Here is a 27919-nt window from a genome sequence, read left to right on the forward strand (position 1 = left end):
AAAGAACTCTCTGCTCATCCAGTCGCCCTTCCGAGCCCAGTAGGAGAGGGAGGCGTGATAAGAAAACTCTGAGCGGCGCTGGAGAGTCTCCTCAAGAAGGGCTCTGGCTCGAAGGGCTTGGATCCGAAGCTCCTCAGTCTCTCCAGGAGTCTGCCTCCTTCCCTACGGAAGCCCCACGAGAAGTCCAAGCTCCCGTGCCATTGGCGGAAGGACGGGTCTCTCCAGCTGTCCCTACCTCCTGTCGCGAAGATAAAGGAGTCCCAAGCGGACTGCTCTGCCTGAGCTATACCTGTAAACTCTAGTCCTCTGCCCTGCTGGTCCTCCAAAGTCTCCAGATTGTTGAAGTCACCTCCACCAACAATCCATGAATCCATGTCTGGGAGAATCTCTGTGAGTGTCCTCCAGAAAGTGGCTCTGCATCGGAGGTCTGTGGCTGCATAGATGTTGAGGATTCCTATTTTGGAGCCCTCCAACTCTAGGCCAACCCAGAGTGCACGGCCTGGGATCATCAACGTACCATGACCAAAAACTCCCTGGGCAAACGACTCGCAAACGGAAGTACAGACACCGCCACTCCTCCCCTGTGCACCGATCGAGGGCTCCCAATAAGTGTGAGAGCGTCCAGGGAGGATCTTCCCGCAGCTACGAGAATGGGCCACTGAAAGCTTATGCTCCTGGAGCAGGAGTATATCCAAGCGACCAATCACTGCTGGCTAAAGTTCCTGTCTCAAGATGAGCTTCCTAGGAGGTGCGAGAAGAATGAAAGCCGTTCACGTTCCAGGAGACAAGGTGTAAGCTCATGATGAGGACTGGTAGGCTGCGAACAACTGTCTGCTCACGGCTGATGTCGATGAAGAAGCTGGCATTTCAGAATGAAGGCGCTGACGCTTTTGAGAGGGTTTGGAGGGGGAGGCTGGGTCGTCCTGCCCGTTCTTCAAAACTTTTAGCAAAGGCGTGAGGCCTTTAGTGCCATGGACAAACGCTTTCTCGAGCCAACTCGAGATCTCTGAGGTAGTCATCCCGTAGAAGGCTCGGAGTTTCTGAGGAGTCCAGGCCTGACATCCTAGGGAAGGGGCCACGACAGAGGGGGCCTGAGGATCACAATCAATCTGAAGCGCTTGGCGGCGCAGCGCCACCGCAGGCGCACGTCACCCTCGGACCACTGAGTCTCGAGAAGCTATCCACCCGACGGGCCTATCCAGGAGCAAATCTGAGCGTGCGTCTGCTCTCTGAGAGCCTCCCAGACCGAGTCGTCTGTCCAAGTCTCGGTGCCGTCGCTGAGAAAGGTGAAAGCAAAGCTAGGGCCATCCCTCGGGGCCAAGGCTGCGATCTTCCCATCCGCCCCTTTACGGAGCAGGAAGATACTGATGTCGAGGCAAGCAGGGAAGGTCCTAAGGTCGGCCACATCCAAGTAATCCCAGGGACCAGATCTGTAGAAGTCGCGAGGAAGCTCTCTCTCCTGAAGCCGAGGCCCGCCAGAGTCTGCAACTGAGGGGGTCGGCCTAGCAGACAGGGAAGACTGCTCCAGGGGCGGTGTAGACTCGGGGTGCCCTGCCTGGGGTGCGGAAGGGGAAGGAGGCTAAGGGGTAGGCAACTCAGACTCCACGGAAGCGACTAGCAGGGGGGGCGGAGGAGGGGGAGTGGGGGCTGTCCGCGGCTGAGGAGCCATCGGTGCAGCTGACACTGCAAGAGAGCTGAGAGGGATGGGAGAGGGGGGATGGGCTAAAAGTGGGACTGGGGCTGAGTAGGAAGAGGAGGGAGCTGAAGAGGAAGAGGCGGGGGCTGATGCTACGGGTCGGGAAGAGGGGGCTGCGGCTGCGGAAGGGGCTGGGGCTGAGTGGAAGGGGGCTGGGGAGCCGAAGAGAGAGGGACCTAAGGCTGCAGAGGGCGGGCTACAGTCGAAGAAGAAGCTCTCCCAGGACCCTGGGGCAGCTGCCTGTCAGGTCTCTGAGGCGCTGCTGCAGGTTGGGTGACCTCTGCCTCCTTGCCTTTGTCAGAAAACTTCTTATTCTTTCCTCTTTTCCTTCTGACCTCGATCCAGCCGCCAGCCACCTCTGGACCGGACTCCGGCTGCCTCTGCTCCTCCTGACGTGGCTGCCCGGAGGGGGGGGAGGGGGCGGAGGGGGGGGGCGGGGGGGCCGAGAGGAACTGGAGAATTGTGGACAAGCAGTAGCCAGGTGCCCAAAGCCGTGACACCTCAGGCACTGGCCTGGCTGGCTGTCCTGTGACTACCATGCTCTGAGTAATGCTGCCAGCATCTGTCACGATCTCAATCACTGCAGGGTCGCAGGGTCTGCCACAGCCACACGGACTCGGGGAGCTCCTGCCGCAGTAACCGCGTCGACGAAAGTGTCATGCATCACCCAGCCAAAGTGGGAACCCAGGTCCCTAACTATCGGCCGCAGCAGCCGCAGCAGCAAGGTCTGGAAAAACTAGCGTCACTGGGTGGCGAGGTATGCGGAAACAAGCATCAAAGTCCGCTGTGCTGAATCCACGGTACCAAGGGACTATCATGATGATCTTTCCGTCCACAGATGTGGGGGAACCAGCAATCAGGCTGCTCGCAGCTTTCGCAGTGGAGAGTTTAAGCCAGAAGATGCCCCTTCCCATAAGGGCCACCTCCTCGATGTGGCTGTCCTCTAGCATGAGAGTGGACTGGAGCCAGTCCCTGATGGTTGATCTGGAGGGAGAGTGTCCAATGACTCTGCCATAGATGGAAGTAAGGGCAAAGTCATTGGCAACCTGTTGTACCCGAGACAACTGTTGCTCTGTCAAGATCACACGGTAGGCATCTGGAGAGGGAGGGTTCGGCTGGACCTCCGGTTCCGGGCAGGGAGCCCCCATACCGCCAAGACAAACTACGAGACCTTCGATGAAGAAGAGGCTGCCACCAAAAAAGGAGGGAAGATAGACGAGGGATGGAGCCTGGGTGTGACGGAAGAGGATGAGGCGAGACGAATCGAGGCGGGCGGGGGAAGCGGAGGCAAAGGCGGGGGCAGAGGCGAAAGGCGGAAGGGGACGGAGGGCGGAAGTCGGAGGCGAGAGCGGAGGCGGAGGTCGAAGGCGAGGGAGAGGGACAGCGGCAGAGGCGAGGGCGGAGGGCGGAGGGGCGAGGGCGAGGGGCAAGGGCGGAGGGCGGAGGGGCGAAAGGGGGGTGACGGGCGAGGGCGGAGGGCGAGGGGGGGGGGGGTGAAGGGCGAGGGGCGGGGCGAAAGGGCGGGGGGGCGAGGGGCGGAAGGGCGAGGGGCGAGGCGAGGGGCGAGGGCGTGGCGAGAGGCGAGGCGAGGCGAGGCGGAGGGGCGAGGCGAGGGGCGAGGTGAGGGGCGGGCGGAGGGGCGAGGCGAGGGGCGGGCGGAGGGGCGAGGCGAGGGGCGGGGGGGTGAGGGCGAGGGGCGAGGCGAGAGGTGAGGCGAGGAGGCGAGGGGCAGAGGGGCGAGGGGTGAGGGCGTGGAGGCAGGATGAGGCGAGGGGTGGGGGGGTGCGGCGAGGGCGAGGGGGGTACGGCGAGGGTGAGGGAGGGCAAGGGCGAGGGAGTGAGGCGGAGGAGGGTAGGGAGGTAGAGGCTGCGGGAGGGAGGGAGGGGGGCTCACAGGAGCTTGCTCAATTCTAATCTTTGGTCTTTCTTGACAACTAATGTCATAGATGGGGGGGGGGGCTCATCTCTAATTGTGACATTGCTAGCTCTATGACTCCATCATTGGTTCTACCGATTGTGATCTCATGTGGCTCTCGCAATCTCATAGTTTGATGTGTTGCCATATTGGTCATTCTAATTCTAACCCTTTTGCTTCTCATGTTGAGCCTTGCCCTTGCAATCCTAATTCTACTCTTTTGGACTCAATGGAAATCATATGTGAGAGATGCTTGACGCTCCCAAAAGTACTATGATCCAATCTTTGCTTGTATTCCAAGTGCATTTTCCCTTGGATATCTAACCCAAACATTATGAGAGCATTCAAGCAGGCATGAAGTCTAGGTTTGAAGAAGGGGAACATATAGTGTCTAGATATGTTTCTGAATGTTCATGCAGTTGTCCTTAGGAAGATCTAGATCAAGGTGTTATTCTTCTCCCATGATACCTATTCTACAACCCCACGTTACTCCATGTCTTTCTTATAAAATATGTTGAGGGATTCAAATCAAGAATAATGTCTTACGATCTTCATTATACTCTACTTCTCTAGACTTCTTCTCAACTAGAGACCATGGTCTACCTTCCATAAAGTGCAAATCATAGGTATTATCTATATTGGGGTGGTAGTTATGCATGTACCATGGCAAGATAACATTTGCAAATACATTCATTTTTTTGTCTATATTGGAGGAATATATTGCACAAACTATAAACATATTTAGAAACATAAGCCATGACTATTTTAAAAAAAAACTCTTTAAAACTCTAATCCTTTAAGAGAAAATAGGTTTCTTGAAGCATAACTATAGAAACGTACACAAACTAATCCTTTAAGAGAAAAAAAGTTTCTTAAAGCATAAATTTAGGAACATAACCAATAACTAGCTTAAGGAAACCTTAAGCTTTATTTATTATGTAAAGACAACTTTGATGTCTCACAATGTCTCAATAGACTGTGAATTTGCTCTATTTATAAGAGAAAAAAATGGCAACAATAATAATACCTAACGGTGTCTCGTCACAATGCCACGGGCAATAAAAGAGCTCTCTCTCTCTCTCTCTCTCTCTCTCTCTCTCAATGAATCCATAAAGCTAGTAAAAGAGACGAAGTCATAGGAAATGGTACTAGAAATGGAGTCTCAAGAGCCATTATATGTTGAGGCAAGAAAAGTTCAAGTCCTCCAAAGAAAACCATGTCATTCAATAAAAAGGAGTTTAAGAACCAACGGCGGCAACACGTGAGTTACCAGAATACAAAAACCTTAACTCTCATTATCTCTATCCAACCCCTCCCACACCTTTATAGAAACTAGTACTTGCCTCTAATGTTGGATGTAAGTGGTGATTGTTGCAAGCTTCTTCCTTGTGGATTGGGCAAGCCAAGAGTTGAAACCTGAGCTTGGAGTTCTCCTTTCTACTCTCTACCTTGTACATATGCTCTTAAGTCTTGCATCTAGATCCTGAGTTCATCAGTTTGGAAGGTGCATTGCACCTTGGTCTTGTATCTCCATTTTCAAGAATAAAGTGAGCTTGGATAAGGGAGGGGGGGCTGTCTTGGCCCCTCAATCATATTGCAATTTCCAATGATGTCACTTTGTGTTTAAGCTGTATTAAGTCTTAATTCCAACTTAATTGCAATCTCTTAAGTTTAAGCACATGTGATTGGTAACTCGCAATCATTTCATTCGAACGCCTCTGCAATATCTGTTGTCTGAATTGATAGAAAGCATCGAGTAGTTTACACAAATGGAAGGCCTGAAACACGCTAAACTTACATCTAGCAACTAGATCTTGACTGCCTTGACCAACTAGCACATTTGGGTCATTGATTGTTAAAAATCTATGTTTTCTCTGAACTTTAGCATTCCCCTTCCCTCCCACACTTCCTAGAAATCAGTCTTAAAAGGCATTTGCAGAAACACGGACAGCATATTAACATCAACTAGCTACTTTTTTTTCCAATGAAAAAACTATATACTTCTCAATTTGATCAAAACAAAAGCGGGACTAAAACTTATATTTTGCCCAAACTTTCAGGCTGAAATCAAAGGCAGAAAAAATGCAGAAAATGATAGGCTGCAACTACACGTCATGGTTGCCAAAGATTTCATTTGGCACCTCAGGATTGACTTACAAAAAATCTCTCAATAAAATGTAAATGTCTTTGAGTGATTGACCTTTGATCTCCGCTAACCTTGCCACATCTATTTTTCACACAAAAGGCAAAAGCATGATCTGTACTTGAGAAGTTTTTGCCAATTGACCTGCTGACTGAAATGAATGCGTATGCAAACTATGTGTTGTTGATATGAAATCAAATAGCATGTCAATATCAAGTACTAAGTCGATCATATATGATCTCAATAGTTAGATCATTGACCGACTATTTACCAGTGTCCTCTCTTTTTCTCAATGCTATAATCATCCTTTGCTTGTATGTACTTGCTTTCAAACAAGGACCTCTACATTCAATATTATCACACCACCTTTCAGTTGAAGTCACCAAGATAACAAATAAAATACTTCACCCTTTTATGAGAAAGAGGCCAATGGCAGCCACGATTAAAGTCGATGGAAAGCCAAAGATTAAATGACTCAAAAATGTGAGCTCATAACCGAGGAACTGTGCCTTGTTTGCTTGTTCGCTCACGATAAGGTTTGCAGCAGATCCAACTAACGTCAAGTTACCAGCGATCGTGCTTGCCCAAGCTAGAATGAGCCATGCCTTTGTCACACTTGCATGATGTAAGGCTGCTGATGCTGAAACTCGTGATCCCAGTAACAACACTGCAACATAAGATCACAAAAAATCAAGAGTTGCACATAAAAATTATGAACATTGTTAGAAACTACCTGTACAGAAGGAAAAGATGAAGGCATTAATCCACAATGAAGACCAGGGACCTTCTTGAAAGGCTTTCAGGTTCCTGTTAACTTGCATCACCTAATACAATAGATTGAATAAACTCTCAAGCCTGTACAAAAGAGCCATATAAATTCCTGTCGAATCTTAGTTCACCTCTATCTCAATGAGCAAAGCTTAGTAAGGCTTGTAAGATGTAGGGGATACCATGGTGGGAAGGATTTTAATAGCATAAATTTGATCCAAATTCTCACTAGCAGTTTGACAACTCTTGCAACTGCATATGGAATAGTCATCCAGTCTCCAGCTGCTGTATGGACCTTGATTACATCTCTCTACCAGGAGACATCTCTTGTTCTAGTGCATCTCCCAACATTTAGGAATTGATACAAGGAAATAAGGTATTAAATCGAGAAAGCAGCAGAGGTGGGTATTAATTTTTCCAGTAAAGATGCTAGAAGAGATTTTCTTTACTTCTTGTAGGGGTACTCTTTCAAAGAAGCTACGTACACGTCCCTCCGACTGCTAGCAGATGCTTAGGATTTGAGAGGGAAACAAAAGGATATTTTGGAGGGGATTACAGAGGTTCAGCCCATACTCTCAGTGCTCATGACTGGCTGCTTCGTACTACAACTGGTACCCTGTCCTGCTGTCCTCCTTACTCTCTCTCTCCCTCTCCCTCCGTCTCTCTCTCTCTCTCTGCCCCCCACACATTTAACACTATCTTCTCCCCACTCTTCAAATCTGTCCAGCTCCCCTCCTTGCCTTGATAGTGGAGGTATCAAAGCGGCCTCTGTATAACTACCATCCTTGCTCCTCCAGGATCCAACTCTACATCCATCAGTGCCACTTCAACCCCCTCAACTGTACCTTTGTTCCGTTAGGGCACTCTCTAGCATTGGGTATCATGGAAGTCACCTGCTACAGTTCCAACTACCACACTCATGTGCACAGCCACTCCACAAATTGAGCTGCATGCTCTAGTTATATGCTCGTCCACTCCAGCACCCTTTCACACCAACATTCACTTATTCATGTAGCAGTTCTAACTGTTTAGCACCTCTACTCAACACTCGCTCACACTCAGACAACCCCCCCCCAAGCTTCATTAAGAACAACAGTACCAAAGAGAGGGAGGGAAGAATATGCGACATCCCCCCTTGGGTCATCGTTTGTGAGTGTTAGCAGAGGATGCATGACAAACCCTACCAGGCTATTGCAAACCCTCACAATATCAAGGGTACAGCCAATTGAAGGGAGTAAGCTTGACCAACATGATACGCTGGCCTGTTATGCTACCACTTGTTCATAACATCCCTTAGGCAAGCGTTACACAAATGCGCAATGATTCTTGTGAATTGTAATGCCTTTCGATGTACTTGGCCATCAGTCTTCTGCCTTCATGAGTGCAAAGGGAGGCTAAGAGAGACGATCTGTCATTGAGTCTAACACTCAATAGTGTTATTACTTTACTACCCTATGAAATTGCAGGCCCAGTTTGTGGATGCCTTGTCCACAATGTTTCCGAAAATGGCCCAGACTCAAGCGCATGCATTTCAATAACCTGGCAATAGAATAGCCAACATATTGGGATGATGACCCATAATTCTCCAAGCTCACTGTTTGTGCATGAGGCCTTTGAGATAAGAAACTTGTGTCATTCAGGGATTGCACCCTTTTTTAGACTATGGTGTGAGAGATCATGAGCCTCCAACCAAAGCATGCCAAGGTGGATGAACCCAAGTACACTCACAAGCATAAATCAAAACTTAAGCAGAATACATGTGAGTACGTCCCCATGAAAAAGGATGATCAAGTTTCTGCCGGGAATGTTGGATACTTAGGAAACAGGGCTGCTATAGCCTTTGTCTCATGCCACTCAAGCAACCTGCCTATGCCAAGCCTTCTAGACAGATGTAAGCCAAGTTTGGCACAAAATCTAATGCTGTGGCATTAAACTTAGAAATTAAGAATAGCCATCACGCACAGAAGGAAAGGTCTAATTTATGCTTCAATTGGGAGGGACATGGTTAGGGTCAATATGATACTAGAGTTGCAGAAGGTGAGGAAGAGCTTCTGGAAACCCATCATATTCTTGAAATGAAGCAGAAGGTGAACAAAATGCAAGGCAATGTTCAGAATCTCAAGCTGGAAGCTATCCTATTCCTTTGACCATGTGGCACTACATGAGATCGTGATCAGGCATGTCACAACCTCACATCGAGGCTTGCAGCCATTGAGATTAACTATGGATTGTTGGCAGTTAAGATTGTCATGGACAGCACAAGATCAGTTGTGTTATCCGGATGCATGCATTCAAATCTCACATGATCACTAATACGTAGAAGGCTTGTTTGCATTGGACATGGACCACGTGTTGGATGAAACCATCAAGCAGGTTTTACTTGGATTTGAATATCATGACTCTCTGTTTCTGACACAAAAGCAAAACCGAGATGTTACAGGTTCTAACTAAATTTCCTTTAGTGACGATGTTAACATGCAACATCTAGCTTCAAATTTTGAAGATATATTTGCTAGTACGCCACATTAGTTGCCTTTAAAGAGAGATAGGGACCATAGCATTGTCCTAGAGCCTAGTAGCAAGCCACTTCAAAAACTCTAAGTCGACTCTCCAAGTTAGAAATGAAAAACGAAGCACAACAAGCCAAGAAGTTCTTGAGAAGGGTTTTGTCTCCAGTACATCTTTTTTTTCCATTCCACTGCTATTGGGAGAAAACAAATGGATCATACTCCATGTGCATCGTCTACATCAAGGCGCTTAAATTTCTTTAGATGGATCACAATTTATGAATTGCACGTGCAACCAAAAAAAGGTGTCTAGGTCATGACGGATAATGCTTTGAACTATTGGAGTATGGGGGGTCTTGTAATGCGAGAGTTTCCAACGATTGTTTGGACTCCACATGGGGAAGATCCCTCAAGTGAGCACAGTAGTGGAGGGTGCCATACACGTCGTGAAGTTCTTCAAGAAGAAACACAAGACATTGGCAATGTTCCTTAACAAACTCTCTCTATCCATCTCACATTGTATGTTATCCTCCCCCACATCCTCCTCATATGGGGGCTCACATGTGGGGAGGTGACCCTAATATCCCAACAATTGAGTCATTACCGTCATCGAGTTCAACATCCAAACTCTCTGCCGAAAACCTCCCCCGAAACCAAAATCTATGTCTATGGAAAGTCGACCACCTCCATCACAAAAACACTAGGTTGCTGGCCTAAATCCCTCTGAGATGCTAGACCACTTCTGCAACCTCACTACATGTGCTTACATGTGGTGGCTGGCTGTCCTTTTGGCTGCCCTATTTGGTGCCTTTTGTGCCTTTGGCTGGCCTTAATGCCCGTAAAATAGGGATTGCTGATAGCTGGTATGTTTGCCCCTAAAGTGGGGATTGTAGTTGCTTAACACCCCCTCTCAATTGCCAATTTGGAGGGGCAGACATTGTGTGCTTGGAGCTTTGTGTAGAGATGTCGACGTTGGTGGTGGCTATCCCTGCGAAATGCCCAAGAGATGCAATGCAAAAATGCAGAGAAGGTCACAAGAGGAGTGCCCTTGCAAGGGAATTGTTCACTTCCTCAAGTGCCTGAGTTACACGTATGATCAGCAAAAATAAGAACACTGTGAAGCTCGAGAGAATAAGCCACCCCCTCTCACCGCCGAAAGGTGGAGGAAAAACAAAAGTAAAGAACAAATATCTCGTAGCAGCACTGATAACCCAGAGATGGTGGGATTCCACCAAAGGAAGAGGTCGTAGCTGAACAGTGAGCCAGTGTGTGCCCGATCTTGGACCTCGGGAGAGAGGAGTCTATCCCCGCCTCCATGAATGTAGAAGATTCGAAACAACAGTCATCAAGACACATCTGAACAGAAAGGGTCCCGCCTAGGGAGAACTGGTAGATCCTGGAAGTCGATGCCGATGGAGATCTGGTAGAGGTGAAGGATCATGACCTCCTTGTTCGAAGGAATGGGAAGTGTCATGCCTGAAACCGAAAAGGGAGGGAGGGATGGGAGTAGAAGATGGAGGTTAGAAAGGGAGGGAGGGATGGGAGTAGAAGATGGAGTTCTCTCCCGTAGTGCGCAGTGGAATGAAGAGGAAACTGATATGTTCATAGGAGTGATGCTCCCCGTACCTATGTCCATGAAGAAGCAGGATCTTTAGATCACCAGAGATCTGGGGTCTTTAGATCACCATGGCTCTGATACCATATAGAGAAACGATAGGGTTTGTAGTGGAGCGATCAAAAATAGACGATACTCAGACACAACTGAAGAACGGAACTCAGAAAACATAGTGCCTGTCGGTAATATGAAAAACTGAATACAAGAACCTCAAGCCGTCGTGTCTCAAGGACCGTGGCTGAGGCGAATCAGAAAGATGATTCCATGTAGAGAAACTATAGAAAAAATAGCAGCAGAGGGAGCGAAACGCAGTCCTCCATGTAGCTCGATGATGAAGAAAAGGAGCTCATCTGGCTGTAGATTTGGAGGTGTATGAGCAGTAGAGGATGAGGAGATGTGGAAGCTTGCCAGGCAACAGTCAGGAGCAGATCTGGAGCAGCAGCTGGAGGTCCAGGGCTAGATCTGGAGGAGAGGAATAGAGAGACAGAGGAGTGGGGGCAGAACTGGAGCAGAGGAGGCAGAGAATGAGTTGGGGCAGGCTTAATAGCCAGTTCTGAAGCAGGAGGGGCTGCAGCAAAGGATGGAGGTGGTGAGGAGCAGCTGCAGGTCCTGTCACTGAGAGTGAGGGGGTAGGGAGTGTTTTATAGGCCTGACCCAGGAGGTCGGCCTGCTGGCCGGTCGGCCAGCTGGTCGGCCAGTTCCAGGTCGGCCATTTTTGTCCTTTCTGGCCACTTGTTTGGCCCTGCTGGCTGTCCTTTTGGCTGCCCTGTTTGATGCCTTTTGTGCCTTTGGCTGGCCTTAATGCCCCTAAAATAGGGATTGCTGATAGCTGGTATGTTTGCCCCTAAAGTGGGGATTGTAGTTGCTTAACAGGGTATTCCATTGAGGGATTTTCTGAATACTAAGTAATTCAAGAATTAGGGTTGATAGAAATTGCAACCCAAAAATTGGCCTTGAGGGGTTCAATTGATGGGGATGTTCGAACAATGATTCCTCGATCTCAACCTAAGATTTTGAGTTCAAGGATACTCAATAGATAAGGTTGATAGAATCATTTACCTTCAAGTACAGATTTTACCATGCTTGTGTACGCATGCTTGTGTACGGGATATGTCAACAGAACTAACTCTGAGGATTCACACGTTATTGGATTTCTCGAGGAGAATACTTGACGATATGTAACCTTGTTCAGATTGAGAGATTTACTTTCCTTGGGTTGATTATCAAAGATTGTGGCTTTGGCCTTAGATTTTCTTTGATTTGAATCTCATGGAAAGTATAGCACACTCAAACTGATAGTCAAACTGATAGTCAGAGTATAGTTATTGGCATGGACTCATCTTCACAGAGAGTTTTCGGGCTTTCTAGTGAACTCAGGAGTGAGTTCTTAGAGGAAGGGGAGCATGTCATGTGCATGGTGTACCTAGGGTTGGATACCAGGTTAACGTGGGTTACGGGATAGCATAGGGCTGAATGGCTATTTTTTGCCAAGTTTGCTATATATAGAGATTGATTCATATATAGTGCTCGCTTTATATGGAGGGAGCTATTCATAGCATTGTGCTGCTATCTATAGCAGGTTTCCTTCTATATAGAGGGAGGGCCAGTGCTATTGTGTAGATCAGTTGAGCGCTCCTCAACTGATGGATGGGGCTTGGACCCAGGCCGGGACTCTGGCCTTCTACATGGCGGATCATAGGTGGTGTATCGAAGGTCCTCTGGACAGGCTCAGGTGGTATGGGACGCTGGGTTAGATACGGGCCTATGGATGAGTCGAGCTGTAGCCCACGTGCTCAGGGGTGGTCGGGAGGATCGGGGCACCTGCACTATGATTCTGGTTGTATCGAGGACGAGATTCTAGGTCAATGATAGGGTCAGATCCTGTAGGGTCGTGTCACACGCTGAAGCCACCACAACACTGGACAATTCACAACGCCTTTCATGTGAGTTTGTTGAAACCTTTTCATGGAGATGAGCCTGAAGAGATGCTTGATGAGAAACAGCCTAAAGTGAAGGAACTCAATGAGATGTTGGTTCCAAAACACATCTTGGCACATTGTGAAAGGAAGTCAGAGGTAGAGTTTCCCGACAGAATCTAGTGTAAGTTTCAAAATATTCAGCACTGGATGCTAATTGGATGGAGGAAGGTGAATTGGCAGATTCACCTAAGGTATTGTAGCTCTACCTGGAAGCATTTCAGCTTGAGCCCACTACGGTGCAGGAGCAAAGGTCTGGAGCATTGCCTGATGCTTAGGAGGGGGGTAGCACCTCCACCCCTTCAAGACATCTAGAGGTCGCTTGGTGACACTACAGGTCTCACCCGAGCTGACAGTATTTCTTCCACGGGACTTCTATGATGAGTGTACTAGTCACTCCACACACGAGATGCATTGATATGTGGATGGACTCGCACGCTCTCCTAAACCATATTATCATTGCTCGTTGTATATTACAGATAATACCCAGTCTAATATGAGCTATTCATGCTTTTTTCCTTGTCGTTTATTTGCTGTAATTTTTTCAGCAACAAACCAGATAGTTCAATGCTTCAAGAGGGGGGTATGTCACAGGGACATGATTTTTGTTGTGCAAATAAACCCGAACACTGAAAACCCCTAAGGTTTGATGTATAGAGTAGGATCTAATCCTTAGGTGCACCCACTAGGCCCAAATGCTAGGGACGAGGCAAGAAGAATGGACACCAATTTGGGCAATAACAAAAGACATCCAAGTCAGCCAAAACAAACATCACACAATAACAAGAACACAATTCCAAACACAACTTGCAACTACTAGAACAATACATTGCTCGCAAAATCTAACATTAGATAGCCTTGCATACTATCACCTAAAAATCTCAAAGTAAATGCAAAAGTGCATATGGAAATGGTAAGACTATCAACAAGAAAAGCATAGAATCTAGCTATTCGAGAACTGCAGTAATACCACTTCTTGCTTTTAATTTTGCAAGGTTGCAAAGTTTCCTACGTATGTTATCTATGTACATGTGCTTGTGTTTTGAACATGTGATAGTACCGACTTTTTTGTTATAGAATTGGATCCAAATAATAGGAGTTTTCGTATATGTGTTTGTTCCTTTGCAAATGCCATCAAGTCCATTTACAAGTTTATCACTGATATCATAGTTACCAACACATAGCTCTATTATTGTCCCTATTTTAAATTGGAGCGTCTTATGGACTCTAGGTGTTTTTTGAGTGAGGGGTCATAAAGTTGGGCCCAAGGGAAACTAAAGTGTGTCATTCGTAAGAGGGTTAGGGGCTTTAATGAGCCACATGGAATCCCCTAAGTGCATGTGCTTACATGTGGTGACCTTTCTCTCTCTAGATTGAATCTCCTCTCTCTAGTCTTGGACCTTGGAAAGTTACGTGATCACGTACAAATGCTCTCTCTCTCTCTCCCGTTAAGATTGGCATGTGTTTTGAGGCTGCACACATCCCGAGGGCAATGATTGCTGGCTGTACGGACTGATTGCACACTCCCCTATGCACATTTATGAGTCGTATGGATTGTTCAACTGGTAGCACAAATTCCAAGGCACTAAATGGACAATTCTATGCAGACTGTACGGAAGATTCTACCTAGACTGTACGGCTGTTTGCACGTGCACGAATCTCAAGGCTGAATGGTTGCTTGTATGGACTGTGGTACGACTGAGTTCATGTTACCCAAGGCTGTATGGGCTGCTTGTGAGCATTGGCTCGTTTCCCAAGGATCTTTGGCTGATCGTACGATTCATTTGCCACACACTCTCCTACTCGTGATCCTCCTACATTCTCTCTGATTCCATCTCTCTCTCTCTCTCTCTCTCTCTCTCTCTCTCTCTCTCCTAGCTGCCCATTTCTCCTGCTAGTCTTTGCTCTGAATCTGCTGCCCTCTGGAGGTGAACTCTTCTTCATTTGCTCATGATTGAGGGTCACTGTGCACTGTTGGGGGCCTGGACTAGGGATAGGTGTGAGGGTAGAGCTCGCCCCTCTTCCAAGGACTGGGTACGGTTGTCCCTCATTTTGGTTTCCATTTGCTATTTTTGAAGCTTGTTGTTGCTTTTTGTTATTCGAAGTTTCCCCCTTGGCTCAAAATAAGTCTGCCTTGCCCACACAGAATTGCTCAAGTTTCTCAACAACATATGCCAAGCTCAAACTTCAAACTGCTTTGTGGAGGGATGCCTCTCATGACTTTACATGCTCTTCTCCCCAAATCTCCAAAGAAAGCAGCCATTGAACCGCCAGAGTAAAATAAAGAGTCGTGACACAGCCTTGACATTGGAATACCTTGGGGCTATCTGACCATATCGAATCTCTCTTTAATGATTGTTCTATGCTTATTGTTTCCCATTCTTGGAGATTGAAAGAGAGGTAGCCAACATAAAGAATACACTGGTAGGCTCTGTTTCATTTTGGCAATTCTTTATTTTCATTCAGATGTGCATGCTGTAATTATTTGAGGAAAACCTAGGGACTACCCTGACTCAAAGCTTTGTAACAGAATGTCGCCATATCCTTCCTTGGATCGATCTCATGTCTACCTCATTTCTCCTTAGTCTCTAATTTACAAGTGGCAAGTCAATCAATCCATGAACAACCAAGGATGCTCACGGTTTGCAAGGGTATCAACTGTCAACAGCTGCACATCCTAGTGTGCATGGTCTTGTTTATGGCACTAGATGTATCTTAGACTACACTCTTGGGGTTCAACAAGTCAAAGAGAAAGATAGAGGATCAAGCTCCATCAGTGGGGAAAAATGATGAAGGGGAACGAGATACAGATGACTGGTTTATGAAGGGTGCCTCAGCATCTCCATGGTGTTATCCCTAAAACAATGTCGTTGAAGGGCTTTAAGGCATAGTCCAACTGGAAACTCTGGGAAAACTTTGCTCATGACTATATACCAAGCCAGTCATCCGCAACTTTTATTAGCCAAGAATAGACAACACCTTTTCCCTCCAAGAGGTACAAATACATAATAAAAAGCAGAATAAAGGAACCACATTTCTCCTTGCTTGTTACTTGAATGATTCTATGAAAATCTCATTTGTTTGAAAACCCACCAGTCGGTACATTGGAGGCAACATTAGACAAAACAATCACAACCAGTGCAAGGACTATGATGCCACTAGTACTGGTGATGCGTGCATGTGGCTCTACAGCATTCCAGAATGTTCCAGGGATTCCTGTTGTGTTGAAACCATCCACAGTAATAAACATTCCTGCAAAAAAAACTAGAAGTGGGTATGACACCTGCATGAAATAAAATATGTCAGACAGCTTATGTTGATCTACTCTTCTCTAAAGATATGCCCCTCATATTTCTTATTTAAATGGCATAACTCTCTTACACTTAATCACTTTCTTTCCCTATTCTTTAAAGGCATGCCTCTCATGTCTCATTCGAATGGCATACCTCTCTTACACTTAATTATCTGCTTTCCCTATGAACTTTAATAACCTTTACAAGCAGTTTACATCATTTAAAAGTCTGAAGACTTGGGAACTTTAATTGCTTACAAGACAATTGTCTCCACCTAATTGATATTCACAGCACTTAAGTTTTTGGTAGCAAAAGGGTACAAAAGAAGCAGCCGTACACACCATTGTACCCAAAAAACAAGTGAATATCTGTTTCAATTGCTTATATCTGACTAAATGTTATGTATAGCACATAATTAACACAGAGACTACTACCAGAACATTACAAAAACATTATGTCGACCACGAAGTATATTATCGTGTCTGCTTCAAACCCAGCAAGAGTCTAGAGTGCCCAATAGCGAACCCAGGTAAAGAACAACTCAAAAGTCGGCCATCTAGGATAGATCCCAAACAACCAAAAAAGCTTGCCAAAAGAAGCCTGAGAAAATCTCATTCTCAATCTGTGCGGGAGGATGCCCAAGAAGCTCTGTGTCTCGGGGCAATGCCAAAAGATATGAGATACTGATTCCCTTGGAGCTAAACACTGATGACATATAAGCTGGAGCAATACGTCTGCATGATAAAAGCTTCCAGACGGAACAACCCCCAATAGAACAAGTCATAGAAAGACCTATTGGCATAGTGGAACCTTGGAGTGCCAAATCTGTTTTAATCTCTTTGTCCACCATTTGATAGGACGGTGTAAAGCCCAAATCTGATTGGCCCTGTCGGACACCCAGGGTGGTGATAGCAGAAACTTTATATAAAGAAGAGATTGTAATATGAGATAGCTTCAAAGGACGGATGGACGAGTATACGGGAAGAAGAGTCCAATCCTAAAGCATGTCTTGAAGTTCTAAAGGCGGTACAGGCTGAAATGGCTGAAGCATTCGAGTAATGACTTGCCATGACACTGAAATTTTGCCTGAGCAACATTGTCCCGCAAGGTCTTCATACAGCTTTTGTCATAATTATGAATAACTACTTGCATTCGTGTAACAAAAGCTTCCCAAGCAAAATCAATGCCAATGGCAGCCTATTGAGATAGTGGCTAAACCGCATCTTTAACCAGAGCCTTGTATGCTTCACGCTCAAAATAACTATTGTTAACAATAAGCAATCTTTTGTGCACAAGCATGTCATCAGGTATCTCATGCAGGCCAATCCTCAACTACAAAGGGGCATGATCAATATGTGTGAAAGTGTAATCCACCCATAAATTGACAGTGAGAAAATCATAGTGCTGAGGATCAATCCTATACCATTGGTCCAACCTAGCCCAATAAGTAGACTGAGCATTGTGTTGCAATGTGTAACCGAGCAGCATAGGCTATGATTCTTTCCACAGATCAATAAGCGGGCGCTGAGTCAATAAATTAGACCAATACTAAAGCTCAGAGGCTAACATGTGAGTGTGGCCTGAAGTATTGTCACCTGATTAAGGAGCATTATTAAAATCTCCACAAATGAAGACATGTTGCTTCCAGGGATGCATATCAGCCACCAGGAAAACCACACCTGAAAAAGTGTTCTCCTGCATAGCAAATATCATAACCAGAAAAATGCCCATGATGACCAGCATACATATGCTGATTATGCTCTTGCAATGCAACTATGTCAGGCTGCAATTGATGCAGGTATATCCAAACCAGCTTCCATTTCCTGGGATCACATAGACCCTGTACATTGAGAGTAAGACACTTTATGTATGACAACATATTTACAAAGTATTTACATGTGAGAACCCAAAAGATCAAGATTGCATTTCAACCTCACGATCCAACCCCCAACCCTGAGATGAAACTAATGTTTGTGGAGAAGATAAAAGAGCAGCCACTTCCTCTTCAAGAAAGAGAGTGCGGCTTGCCGTCACTGCAGCCCAAGTAATTCCAATCCCTGAATTTTCTTGTAGAGTGTTCCCACTCGAAGAGGACCATTCCAAGTACCTGAAGGAAGAGGTCTCCTTTTTGTCATAACTTTTCTTGGACTCTGCCAAGCTTTCTGCAAAGTTTTTTCCTTTACTTTCAATTGAGAAGTTGAAGGCATCGAGGCAGAAACATTTGCATTTAACGCAGCAGGAGCTTTCCCCTTTTCTTGAGCTGCATTTACTGGTTTGTTGGACGTATTCTTAGCTTAAGAGGAGGCAGGAGTATCCTTGGGATGCATAGCATCTAGAGGCATTTTGTGCAAGACCAGAGGGCATTGTGAAGCCATGTGCCCAAACTTCTTGCACTCAAAGCAGGCTCCTGCAAATAAACCCCATTTCAACTTGTAAAATGCACTGCCCATTGCAACATTATTAACCATAACAAGATATGAATCTGGAGTGGGATTATCTATATCCCACAAGATGCAAAACCTATTCGAGTTGCCATTTGTCCGTGGTGGACACACCACCTTCCCCAAAGAGGCTGCAATTTTTGGCAACAAGGAGGCAAGACATTGAGGGAAGTCCACATACAAGAAAGAAAGAAAGAAAGAAAGTTTATTAAAGTCTTCGGGAGACCGTGAAGGTCTATGAGACTAAAGATAACTGATACAATGAGCATAACGGTGGCGGTCTCAAAACGGGCCAGCCAACCATTTCTACAAAAAAGAGGTTATGAAGGACGGTGTGTCTAGTCCTGATACAAAAAATATGTGTCTACCTCCAGATGATACAAAAAAGAAGGGGGGGGCACCAAAAATGGGGCAGAGGGGGGAGATACAGTATATATGTGCAGGTGGTGATCGTCAGAGACCAATCATAGAGGGGCCGTCAAATGGGAGGTCGGAAAAAACCCTGCGATAGATGATTGGCCTCTGACGTCACGTGGCCTAGTCGAGCTCGGTCGTCGGGGGCGGCGGGTGGCCCTGTGGATGAGGGCAACGGTAACCCCGGTGGGGCGGGCAGAGAGCAGAGACGAGATGTCATGGGCCCGGATGTGTGAGTCTGTCCGCTGGAGCAGCTGTCGTGGCTTTGGCTCTCGCTCACGTCCGCGTCGTCGGCTAGATTGAGGAGAGGTATCCTGTGACTGGAAGAAATCAGTGATAGGCCGCTGGGTGTCCTCACGCTGTGTGTGCTGCTCGTGTCGCCGTGCTCGGAGAGAGGTATCTCGGTGGCAAGTCATCTTATTGTAAGAAAGTGGCTAGGCATCGCTGATCCAGGAACTGCAGCATGTGTGGAAGGGGGCCGAATCCCGTCGCGGAAGAGGCAGTGGTACCGGCCTCGAATGGCATAATAGATAGGACATCTGAAAGCAAAGTGCTCCTCCGACTCGAACTCCTGCAAGTCGCAAAGTGGGCAAAGGCGGTCCTCTCGTGGGATACCCTCTGCGCGTCCGCTCTCGATCCGTAATCAGTGTGACGAGACCCAAAACTGACCGAGGGAGATCCGGAGCGCATGTGGTAGATGAAGCTGTGTGTAACCCAGAGGTGTGATGAAGCCCTCCTGTGAGATCTGGAGGCAGTGTCGACGGTAGAAGTCGAGCTTCACAGGAAGCTCGGAGTGAAGAAACCATGTCCGCCAGGTGTGGAGCTGGAGCAGATTTGCTCGAATGAGCCAATTGATCTCCTGGTCAGTGGGGGAGAGGGGAGATGGTGGAGCGTCGAGGCTGTACTGAAAAGGAGGCAACCGGTCTAAGTCGAGGCCCAGTCGGGTGAATCAACTGGAAAGACAACTATACCAGCATCGCTGGTCCCCATCAACAGATGGCCATAGAGGAGGATAGGGCTAGCTAAGGTAGGCGGAGGCGACCGTCGGCGGAGGAGCTAAAATCCCTAACTCTGTGGAGATAGGTGATAGCCTGAAAAGCCGCATCAAGCTGTAGGGGTGAGGCGCCGAACTCTGCTAGAATGATCTGGTGTGGTACCGATGGTTTGCTACGGATCATCCGAGCAAACATCAGTATATCTGTAGGCGCTCGACTCGAGCCCACTCTGTGTCTGAAAGGTCGACTCTCCACCAAGGGCTACCGTATATGCCTGCTGGGCGGACCAAAGAATCAACAAGGAGAGACTTGGTCCGCGGGTCCTGGAAGTGGGAGTGGTAGCACTGTCGCTTCAGCCTGGCAAGAGCGGCGTATCCCCGACTGATCCTAACCTGCATGGCCGGGCGCATCGTGAAGATCGGGCCTGAGAAGACAACGCCCAAGTATATGTAAGAGTCAACTATCTCAATAGGATCGCCGCCGAAGAGGAACTGCTCTCGGTGCATAGCGGGTCTGGAAGTGTTGAAGATCATCACCTTGGTTTTCCCAAGGTTGACCTTTAAGTCGTGTGTATCACAAAACACCTGAAGTCCATCCAGGTGTCGCTGAAGACCAATAGCAGAAGAGGATAGTAGTACAACATCGTCTGCGTATAGGAGAATCTGGATGACAGCCTCCACAAGAGAGCAGCTTGCACCTCCGAGTGTCCTGATGGTGGTCTCGAGCTCGTCGATGTAGAGGCCAAATAGAGTCGGTGACAAGGGACATCCTTGTTTGACTCCGATAGTGCTCGTGATCTCTGGGGTCCAACTGGTGCCAATCCTGACCTGCCCCGTCACCTACTCATAGAGAGCTACTACTGCCCAGATAATCACCGAGTAGTAGCCTAACTCCTGCAAGCATCTCATGAGTCGGGCGCGGGGAACGGTGTCGAATGCCTTGCAGAAATCCACAAAGCAACAATATACTCTCTGTCTCCTGTGTCTCGCCTCCTCAATGATCCCTCTAAGTGTAAAAATGTGATCGTAAGTCGAGTGATCCGCCCTGAAGCCGGCCTGTCCGGATGCCCTGAGCCCCTGTACCTCTGCGCGAGCACTGACCTCGCCATCTAACACTGATGCATAGATCTTGGACATAACATGTCCAATCATGATGGTCCTGTAATTCCCTGGATCCATGGGATCTCTTGCTTTGTGGATGGGTGTGACAGTATTCAGGGTCCAGGCTCTGGGGAACCCGTGGCAGACAGCTTCATTGAACAGCGTTGCCAGGATGGGGGCTAGAGTTTTGATGCCATAGGCAACAAACTCTGTGCATAGGCCCTCATGATCCTTAGCTCGGCCGTTGTGAAGCTTATGCGCTGCGTGGGTGACTCCCTGGGTTGTGAAGAGGATACAAGAAGTGGGACGGGGGGTGGCTGAGAGGTCGGGAGGAGGCTGATCAGGGATATCATAGAGTGTACGTGCGTAGGAGTGTCAGAGGGAAGTGTCTGTGTGTGAGGGGGGAGGGGGATCGGCGTTCTAGGAATTTCCTCCAAAAATCCTTGGAGTTGCTACTAAACAGAATGTTCAATAGCGTATCCTCATTCTGGCGCAAGAAGGCTAGCTTCTTGCGACAGACTAGTCGACGATAATCCCTGGTGAGACGTGGGTTGGCCCTAGCGTTTCGCTGGGTCGTGAGTCGAAGTGTGCGGCGTAATGCTTTACACTCGTCATCATACCAACTGTTGCAAGGGGTGGAGTCAGCGGGTGGAGGGCGGGTGGACCAAGTAGTGGAAGGAAAAATGTGGCGGGCTGCATTGTGAAGGGAGTGGGTGATAAGGGTGGCTCGGTGATCTAGAGAGGGTATGGTATCTATGTGTCTGAGGAGGGAGGCTAGGTGGGCTGAGTAATCAAGTGAGAGGTTATGATCAAAGTGTATATCATGATAGGTAGTGTAGTGCGGGGTGTGGCTGGGAGGGGCTCGGGACGCAAGGATATGAAAGAACAGGTAAGTGTGATCAGCTCCTGGGGTGCAGTGCGGAAGTCAGTGATCTGTGGAGCTAAAGCAGGAGATCCCAGAATGTAGTCGACGACACTGGCTCCTCCGCCATGTGGGAAACATGTGAAACCAGAGGAGGCAGGCCACCAGTCTAGTCCATTGTAGATGACCAGATCATGTATACGTCCAAGGTCCAAAAGAGCCTGCCCATACCCAGTAACGGGAGCGCGACTGTCAGCCGAGGAACGGGGGAAGCCCGAGTCCTCTGTGTCCATCTCAGGTAATAGGACCAGATCTGAGAGGAAGTCCAGGAGTGATGTTTGATGTGCACCTGTCCTTGCATTGAAATCCCCAACTAGGAGGACCTTCTGGAGAACTCCATAATGTCTGAGTAGAGATCTAGATAGGGGGATACCCCCGTATCCTCACGAAGCATCCGTGCGAAATGTGACGTCTCAGGAGGAAAGTAGCAGACTGCAATAAAGAGGTCGCGTGTGGGGGGCATCGAAATCGGAGCCATAGGTAACGGGCATGGACATCCCGTCTAACCATGGATATCAAGCTCGTGAGCGCTGAACGAAGGAGTACTGTAACTCCGCCTGACCCTCGGACCCCCCAGTATATCTGGTCTCCTCACGGAATACTAACTCCCAGGTATAGCCACTGACCGAGGGGAGAGGGCGCTCGGGGCTCTGATGTGTCTCTGTATAGAAAACGATGTCGCATCCAGTGTATGACTCTGAGAAGTTCCCAGGATCAGACCATAGGATACCATTACAGTTCCATATGGTGCACGCCAAGGGTACTGTGTGCTGAGTCTGAATCTCATAGACCATGTCTCCCTATTTGGGGGGGAGTCTGCTACCATGTCTGGAGTACCTCGTGGGGCTCGACGGCGGGGGCCAACTAATAGGCGGCCATCTCGGACGACAGCCCACTTCCCCTCCTGACGGGCTACATCTCGTTGCTGAAGCAGGATGCGCCGCTCTTCCACCTGCATAGGTGTGAGATCCTCATCCATGAAGATAGTAGGGTGGTCCCGTAGTGTAGCACGCTGCCTGAGTGCTACAAGTCGAGCCTGAGTATCCCTAAATCGGATGATGAGTGACTGTGGGCGCGTTGGGTCCCGTCCTGTGCGCCATGCATGCTCGATCCCATGCTCGGCGAGGCCAAGGGTAGAGGTCACGAAAGCAATCGCGTCCGCTAAGGGGGTGAGTGAATCTGCGCAGGGGATACCTCGTACTCGGATGTTGAGAGCCTTACTGGCCCTCTGTTCCTGCTCGGCGATGGTGGCTGAAACTGCTGCTTTGGGTGCCCGTCTCGCAACGTCCACCCATCTGGTAGTCTCCGCAATAGCAGTCTGGATGGTAGCGATCCGCTCCTCCACCTCTGGTGTAGTGCGCGAGTGAGAGAGAACCTCCTGACGGAGGTGAGTGATCTCCTGGTGCATGCTCTGAATAAGCTGATCTTGTGCTACGGTATGATCCCGTAGTCAATGTAGCTCCGTAAAGATGTAATCTATCGTCTCATGTGAGACCCGAGAGGATGCGAACTGGGACATGACGTATGGCTGAGGGGGCGTGGGCGATAGGCTAGCTGTATATGGCAGAGGAGTGGAGAAAGGCTGCTGGGTGAGGGGAAGGGGGGACATAAGAGTGGTGGAGACAAAAGGGAGTTGTGTGGGGGGTGAGGAACTGTGACCCTCTCCTGTGGGGCACAGGCTGAGTGGTACACTGGTGGGGGAGGCAGTGGTCGGAGTGGAGATGATGGCTGCGGGAGAAAGAACTGCATTGGTGCCCATAGCACCCGATGTTTTCAGGACTCGTTGGCTGTCAATTGCTAATCCACTCCTGGAGATGCGCTTTGTGATCTCTCCCACAATTGGCTTCGGAGACTGTTTGGGTTTGTGGGCCATTGTAGGACTTGTTCAGGTGCACGATTTCCTGCAGAGGCAGATCTTGTTCAGCATTGCTGTAGGGGTGCGCAGTCCTGCGCAAGGCCAGTGGCAAGCCAAGGCTTGCAACAGACAAGGGCCCTCAGACCACGGGGCAGCAGGCCAAGCGCAAGCGAGGGTAGGCAGCAGGTCCCTACCTAGGCTGCGAGAGGGGGAGCGGGGCGAAGAGGCTACGAGAGGGGGGGTGGCGCAGAGGCTACGGGAGGGGGGGCAGAGCGGAGAGGCTACAGTAGGGGAGGGCACAACGGAGAGAGGGGGAGCGGGGAGAGGCTGCGAGAGGGGGAGGGAGAGCGGGGGGTGGCGCAGAGGCTACGGGAGGGGGTGGCGCAAAGGCTACGGGAGAGGGTGGGGCAGAGGCTACGGAAGGGGGGGGTGGCGCAGAGGCTACGGAAGGGGGTGGCGCAGAGGCTACGGGAGGGGGGGTGGCGCAGAGGCTACGGGAGGGGGGGGTGGGGCAGAGGCTACGGGAGGAGGGGGTGGTGCAGAGGCTACAGGAGGGGGGGTGAGGATGAAGAAAAACGGAATTCAACTGAAGGAGGCTGAAAAACCAGTCCAAAATCTCAACAAAGGGAGAAGATGAGAGAGAAAACCACACATGTGAAGTTTAGAAGGCCCAGGAAGGTCCAGGAATGGCAAAGGAGCATGTAGAAGGCACTAGAGCCACCTGGAACTCTAGGGGGGCCACTGAAGGTACATGCTAGAGGGCCCATTAAAAATGCCACATCATCATTTCCCAACAACCACTCTTTTAATTCCTTGGAATGCCTTGGACCTAGGGATTAATTACACTTATGTGCTAGGCACCATGCCGCGTTTAATTACACATTATTAAGCCCACGCTTGGACTTTTAAAACCAAAGTTGTCACAGTCTTGTAGTACATTAAAGTACTTAGAATTTCACGCCCCCCGTGGTGCAGAGGTACAGGAGCTGACAGCAGCAGACATGTCAGTCCTAACAGATCGGCATGCTGATGTGGCAGGTCGATGCAGGCAGCAGTTGGGGTCAGCAGCAGGTCAGCCAGTCTGTAGCAGCGATTGACATCAGCCCAGCCCTATAAGGAGCCATTTGCTCCTATTTCTGGATAAGGAAGTACAGCAGCAGTACCAGGAGCCTCTGTAGCTCCAGCAGCAGCAGACATAGTCAGTTCCAGAGGGTTTTATTAAAACAACTCAAATTTCACATACATACTTACGTACAGAAACACACAAATAAGCAATCTTAATCTGATTTTCACATAGTACCTACATGTGTATAATTGCGTACAGAACCACATAAATAAACGATAGATACATCAGTCAAATATGCCCACACAGGCACACACTCATATACACATACAACCCATGCACCCCCCACGTCCATACACGGACATGCACATATGATAATTACGTACAGAAAAACATAAATAAACAATACAAACTTGATTTTCACATACATACTACTTATAACTACGTGCAGAAACACATAAATTAACAATAGATACATACAGTAGTATATGCCCGCACACCCATGTACACACACAACCCCACCCACCCACACCCATGACCCCCCACAGATCTATGCATGGGCATACGCATGCACGCACACACATACTGACAGCAATAAGTGTTGAAAACAGTTTTACAGCTTTAATAGAAAGTTCTTCTCTAGTTGAAAACAGCAAGTAAACATCTGATTGAAATTTGGCAATACGTCTCAAGATTATATAAAAATAAAGAAACGTTGAAAATTAGAATAGGAACGAAAAAAAGTGGTACTCAGGCATTTCGAAACTAGGAATTAAAGTGCCTGAAATGTATATTTATTTACTTTTGACTGTGGCCGAGCACCTTTTCAAGGTTGGGTCCAGCATCCCGGAAATCGAGAGCCATGAGAGCAACTGCAGCTGTGATAGCACTCCATGATAAATTCAGTCCATAAAGAAGTGCTGCAAGCATGGCAGCTGTCACAAAGTACACGGCACCCTTCCAGAGCCTTCTCTTCCACTTCTGATATGCAGTCATTTTCTCTGGAAAAAGAGAACAAGAAGATTCACTCCTTGAAAGAGGCGTTGGGCGGCTCTGTTCATCAGGCTTCAGCGCAGGTGACTTTGATGCACATGTGATTGGTGAAGTAGAGTCTCCTAGGACAGAATCTCTTTGGTCATGTAGCCTGCCCAAGTTCACTCTTTGTAAAGCATTGGATTCGTGTGCTGGTTCAGAGTCTGGAGGAGGATAATTGTTGCTTTCTTTTGTGTTTTCTCCTGCTGGAGAACCAAGGCCTTGAACTGTAGCTTCTGAAGGTGGATAGTTGTCGTCTTCATCAGATGCATTCGCATGACAGATCTCTCTTGAGCTTCGAAGACTTTCGGTGTCAAAGGGTGCCCAAGGAGAGGCAGTCAGCTGGTCTTTACCTTCACTATTCATAACAGAGTTTATTGCTCCTCCCTCCAAGTCTTCAATTGGGCGGAGTTGCCTCCAATAAATCAAAAGTAAAAGAATTGTGTTTACCAAAACTCCCAGAATCATGGAAGGAAGTAGACCAACCAAAAATTTCCCGAAAGAAATACTGCTCTGCACTGCTATAACCAGGTTCTGTGGGTTTCCTATGGGCGTTGCTGAAGAACCGATGTTGGCACTGGTTGCAAGCGCTATAAGGAAAGGCTTGGGAGGCAAATTCTTCTGCCTGCATAGCTTCAAAACGAATTCTGTCAATACTAAACAGCAAGTATCGTTAGTAAACAGGGCGCTTGCAATTGCACTAAGCACGCAGACTCTGCACATGAGATCCTTCCCTCCTGTGCTTTTCCATGAAAGTACATTCCCCAAGTAGCGGAACATATCAGCTCTCTCCAGGTATACGCTCACTACCATTGTGCCAAACAAAAGGCCCAAAATAGAAAGATCGACAGAGTCATATGCCTCGCTTGGAGACAAGACTTGAAATACCACAGTAAGAACAGCACCAGAAACGGCTCCTGCGGTGCGTCCGATGGGAAGAAGTTTGAAGGATGGAAAGACAGCTAGCACCCAAAACACTAAAAAAGCAAAGGTCCCCAGAACCACCGTCCGTGTCGATGCTAGCCCCATCTGTCAAGAGTAGCCTTGACAGAAAATCTTGGAATGGTTCTCTCAGCAAGCACACATTCACAAACAGAAAGAATCTCCACAAAGTCTTTAATCAATCGCCGGAATGACACCAGTGCGAGAAGCAGGTTGAAAAGGCTAAGAACGGAGGGGAGCGTGAGGATTGCAGTAGACAAGGAAGCTAGAGGCCACTTTGTGGAGGCATGCAAGAACGTGAGAAGCTGCAACAGCTGAGGCTGTTACGACATGGACTCGTTTCGAAATGGGCAAGCTTCGCATGTGACACACAGCACATGCGCAATTGCAGAGAAGTTAGGAAGAAGTGGAAGAAGGTACGTGTGATGCAGCCATAAGCAATGAAGAGGAGGGATCTTGGAAAGGGACAGGTCGATTGAGAAGAGTAATTAATCACGTAGCAAGGGTGCGATGCGAAATGGCTGGAAGGCTGGCAAGAAAGGGCCGGACGAAGGAGGGAAAGTGCGTGCAGAGAAGGTGGGGAGAGGAAGAAAGTGAGTGCGGGCGAGAAAACTTTGTGAGGTGATATGGAGATGTGAGCAACCTTGAGTGTTCTTGAGTAGAGTATGTATACAGTTGTACGAAGAAGACGACGACAGTTGCTGCAAGTAGAATATCATCACCAAGAAGAAGAAGACGATGATGATGAAGAAGAAGAAGAAGAAGAATATATTGCATCAGCTCACTGTAACTCAATTCTAAAGTCTAACGTACCAAACGCCGTACTTCCACCAACAATCACCCAACTGTCCCATCCCTCCCTACAGTCCCTAGAGTCCCCACTTGTCGCCAGCACACTTCTCACACAACATTTTTCTCAACTCTGTTTTCACAGAAGCATGTTTTAACTTCACTCCACCAGTCGCGACGCCCTCACCCCGTCGATCCTAGTGAGCTAGCTGCCTCTCAGCTTATGCGACGACGAGTTGCCTCTTCGCCCGCATTCGGGGATGCTACTTGCCTATCATCACGAGCAGCATGCTCTTCTTGTAGCTGTTGAGAACAAGTGCACACCACCCAACCTCGCCCTTTGAGAAGCATAGCAGCAACTGCCTACCAACTTAGGCCTCAAGCAACGTGCCCTTCTATAATTGGCCATGCGTGTGTGTGAGAGAGGGCGGGTACACACTGCTCAGTGCAAGA

The 27919-nt window shown here is 48.2% G+C and overlaps 1 protein-coding gene across 1 annotated transcript; it reads right to left on the bottom strand.

Moving 5' to 3' along the window:
- Nucleotides 1-5782: 5782 nt before the first annotated feature.
- LOC147900053 (silicon efflux transporter LSI2-like) lies at nucleotides 5783-27306 on the bottom strand. The gene is made up of 3 exons (XM_087377119.1): nucleotides 25526-27306; nucleotides 15714-15903; nucleotides 5783-6421 (listed from the first exon to the last, which is right to left on the bottom strand). Exons 1-3 carry the CDS (start codon nucleotides 26762-26764, stop codon nucleotides 6159-6161), a joined length of 1692 nt encoding a protein of 563 aa, XP_087233245.1. The 5' UTR covers nucleotides 26765-27306; the 3' UTR covers nucleotides 5783-6158.
- Between the last annotated feature and the right edge of the window lie 613 nt (nucleotides 27307-27919).

This window comes from Dipteris shenzhenensis, chromosome 7, assembly GCF_047967505.1.
Source record: "Dipteris shenzhenensis isolate YYH24624 ecotype China chromosome 7, Dip_SZ_1.0, whole genome shotgun sequence".
Classification (NCBI taxonomy): domain Eukaryota; kingdom Viridiplantae; phylum Streptophyta; class Polypodiopsida; order Gleicheniales; family Dipteridaceae; genus Dipteris; species Dipteris shenzhenensis.